The sequence below is a fragment of the Asparagus officinalis genome, chromosome 5, assembly GCF_001876935.1.
Source record: "Asparagus officinalis chromosome 5, Aspof.V1, whole genome shotgun sequence".
NCBI classification, from domain to species: Eukaryota; Viridiplantae; Streptophyta; class Magnoliopsida; order Asparagales; family Asparagaceae; genus Asparagus; species Asparagus officinalis.
The window spans coordinates 4,406,562-4,410,277 of NC_033798.1; the positions used below are offsets into that span (position 1 = coordinate 4,406,562).

Below are 3,716 nucleotides of genomic sequence, written 5' to 3' on the forward strand. Positions count from 1 at the left end.
GTAAAATATGACATACTAAGAGTCAATCAAGAACACGAGATGGCCTGGTTACGAAAAAGGCAAATGGCAATATCACATTGCTGAAACTAATAACATAGATTTCAATGGTACTGATGATAATAAGCCAATAAGTCTGCCACGTTAAGTTTTCAGATAATCCATGTACAGACAAACATGACCCACTAAACCCAGATAAAATTAAAAAAAAATTATTAGAAAATCAAAAATGGGACATGCAAGACTGTCTATGTAGTATATAATAGAAAGTTCATTAACAGTGTTGACAAAAATTGCCGTCTCAGAGCAATCACCTTGTACATCAAAAAAAGGGGCTGATTTCACCAACACAGGTTTGATATTCGTACGAAAAAGATGAGCCATTTCAGATGCTTATACATCAATCAGTGAAGTGAAGTAAAATCAACAAAATATCATATAAAACAAAAAAAAATTAAAAGAAAAAGAAAATACCTGATGGAAAGAGAGCGCTTCCAGCTAATCCTCTTAGTCGGAGCAAAGCTCACCCTGTTCTCTCTACTCGACCGGCTTCTTTCTCTTGAAAAAAACAAAAAAAATACCCGAAAAAATCACAACTTTCCCCCAAAATTGAAATCTCAAGAAATTGAGATAGTAAAGTGAGAACATTCGCAACTTTTGAACTTCTCTAGGGTTTTCACTCTCCACTCTTCGCCTTCCGTAGACAACAGCGATCTGGGGCTTTGGAGCGGCTCCTCGATCTTCTTCAGCTGCTTCTTGAGACGAGATCTCCGCCCACAGATCGCGCGCTCCACCTGAAAATCGCAGAAATTTTAAGGGGGCAAAGCGAAACTCTTTTGGGGGAGAAGGAATTAGGGTTTTGTTGATGTACCTCTTTGAGAAGCCATGACGATGAGAGAGAGAGAGAGAGAGCGTGCGTGAGAGAGAGAGAGAGAGGGGGAAAATTTTGAAAATGGTTTCCTCGGAAAAACGAGCCACGATTTAGTTCTTCGATTTTATTTGGGCTGGATCAGATGCTACTTCTATGGTCATCTCAAAGTGATGGCCGGCCCAACAAGCATCCTACTTGGGCCGTTGGGCTCCATTTTGCTCTTACCACCTCACACATCATGGTTAAAATAAACTATAAAGAGATTATCTACGTCTTCGATTTTATAGAGAATGACTGCAAGGCTACAAACTCATGAATAATTTCTCCCCATTATATGGACCAGATGAAAAATAATTTCTTCCTATGTGAAACTTACCCTTGCCAGGATTGGAGCAACATGAAGCCCCCCTATCAATCTTCGATCAAGTTAAGGGTTTGGTAGTCTGACGAACGATGGCTGAGTTATAGATGCATCTTAGATGATGCTTAGATCACCAAAACCTAGGGCTAGTAAACGACCGGATCGAATCGAATATCTGACCGTTCGAATTTGATTCGACAGCATTTATTAGCATTCGATGATTATTTTTGTATATCCATTTAACAACAAACTGTGATTTTGCCTACATTGTTTGTTTAATATTCGATGCCTATTCATTTAACAACATGACAAGTAGGATGTTCTTACTTATGAAACAAGAAAAACATATACGTTATACACCTCGTTGGATCTTAGTACGGATGTTTTTTTATGGATTTCCATTTCAAGTATTGCTCTTATTGGACTTCTTATGTCAGGATATGGATAGACAATAAATATTTCTTTTCAGGTGGTCTACGGGCTGCTGCTCAATGTCTTGTTACTGAGGACCTCATTTCGAAAAAATATGTTGTCTGGGGGTTTTACCGGAATTAACGGTAGGATGGGCAGTTGATCAGATCTAGTATGGATCGTACATGGGCGATTGTTGGATCGGCGGCTCCAAATGGATATTCATCATCTTCTTGTCATTTTCCCCACGCTTTCTCTTTTTTTAACAAATAAATAATTGTTCCCACGAAATCTTCTATAGCAGGGGATCTGCTAAAGAGACATTATATGATAGCACCTTTGATGAGAGATATGAGCAAGAAGCTTCGAGAAAATAGTTTTTGAAGAAAAAACAAGATGTAGATGTTTCTTTTGTCCCTTCCTGACGATCGAAAAATAAAGAAATGGCTGATATATTCATAACGCAAACGACACACATTTTATATTTTATATTGAATCGAATTCTAGAATAATTCTTCGAAAGATATACAGGGGGATGATTGAGGTGCCGATGAAGCACTCGATTCTGAGATGAAGAGTGCGTCGAGTGTCAAGATTCGGGGGGTGGGGTGGGGGCAAAAATATTGATAGGGGAAGAGATCGTCAAGACTTGAACCATTGTAAATAAAATTTTACATACATAAAAGCTAATGTTTGCCATAAGTTCAATTAAAATGACTAAAATATAAAAAATTATCAAATACTTACTAATCAAGCGAATCTAAGATATGTTTGGTTAACTTTTATTCATTTATAAGTTGAATGTTGAAAATTATTTGTTTAGTATTAAATGAATGATCAAACATGACTGAATATTTTGGCGAATATTAATAACCGAACTATTTATTAATTATTCGGTTCACTTCCATCAATAACCGAACTATTTATTAATTATTCGGTTGACTTCCATCCCTAACCTAACCGACAACATATTTGGTTGCATTTTCTCATGTGATACTTGCCTTTTTAATCATTTAGTCCCATCCGATTCTGAAAAAAGTTCAACTTGCAGAGTTAAATATAACCTGTGAGGACCCAAAATGCTACGGAAATATGCAAGCAGAGAGCGAGTGTTGACAAGATACAGCTGCAGTTTGCACATGATGCTGCTCTCTTATTCATGCACCGGTCTCTCCTTTCTCCTGTTGGAATAAAACAAGCTGGACCTGCGTGTCTCCACGCTGGCAGCTAGAAATGAATGAAGGGTGAAAAAAAAATGCTTTTCCGCCGACATACCTGTATCAATATTTGTTAATATTCACATGTATTTACTAAATATCTATATTTGACGAGATGTAATATAGATATGTAGTGAAATATTAAGATTCGTATCTAAAACATCCAGACATACGCTTAGTCATATATTTCTCTTTTGTTACATGAACTATATATCTTCTCAATATTATATAGTTATCTGTTTTTGTATTGGCATGTATACATCCGCACATATATCTACGTGAATATCCATATCTAATTTTAGCGGATATAGATATAAGTTTCTCTGATCGAGGCATATCTGACTGGTAAACAGATAAGAAATCGTTTGAGAACCAAAATATTTTTTTACTTCATCATAGTAACAAACTCCAGAGGCTGATTCTCCCTCCAAAAATATGAATAATAACGAATAATCATACTCCTACACCTCCCCAACCCCCGCACACACAACAGCAAACACCAAATTTTAATAAACCAAACACATAATAATAACAGTAAGCGACACCAACTTGGAGTCAGTTATGCAGGAGGAGATCTCTTTACGCCGCGGGCTTCTCCCATTTGAGAGGCTTGACGGCCTCCCAGGTGAAGTCAGCGTCGTCCCGGCCAAAGTGCCCGTAGGCCGCCGTCTTCAAGAACCGGCCGTTGCCTCCTCTCTTGAGGTCGAGGTTGATGGTGATCATCCCCGGCCTGAAATCAAAGTTCTCCTTCACAATCTTCAGTATCTCCTTATCAGGGATCCTCCCGGTGCCATAGCTGTCGACGAAAACCGACAGAGGTTCAGGCACCCCGATCGCATACGAAACCTGCACGATGCAC

At 38.3% G+C, this 3,716-nt stretch overlaps 1 protein-coding gene and 1 pseudogene across 1 annotated transcript in view; both read right to left on the reverse strand.

Moving 5' to 3' along the window:
• LOC109842978 (serine/threonine-protein kinase haspin homolog) overlaps positions 1-947 on the reverse strand; it is a 5,997-nt gene extending 5,050 nt beyond the window's left edge. Inside the window, exons 1-3 of the mRNA XM_020411897.1 lie at positions 869-947; positions 653-791; positions 472-555 (exon numbers count right to left, since the gene is read on the reverse strand). Coding sequence (XP_020267486.1) covers positions 472-555; positions 653-791; positions 869-884 — 239 coding nt within the window. The 5' untranslated portion in view covers positions 885-947. The remainder of the gene's footprint in view (positions 1-471; positions 556-652; positions 792-868) is intronic.
• Positions 3,222-3,716, reverse strand: part of LOC109843167 — a 3,588-nt pseudogene continuing 3,093 nt past the window's right edge.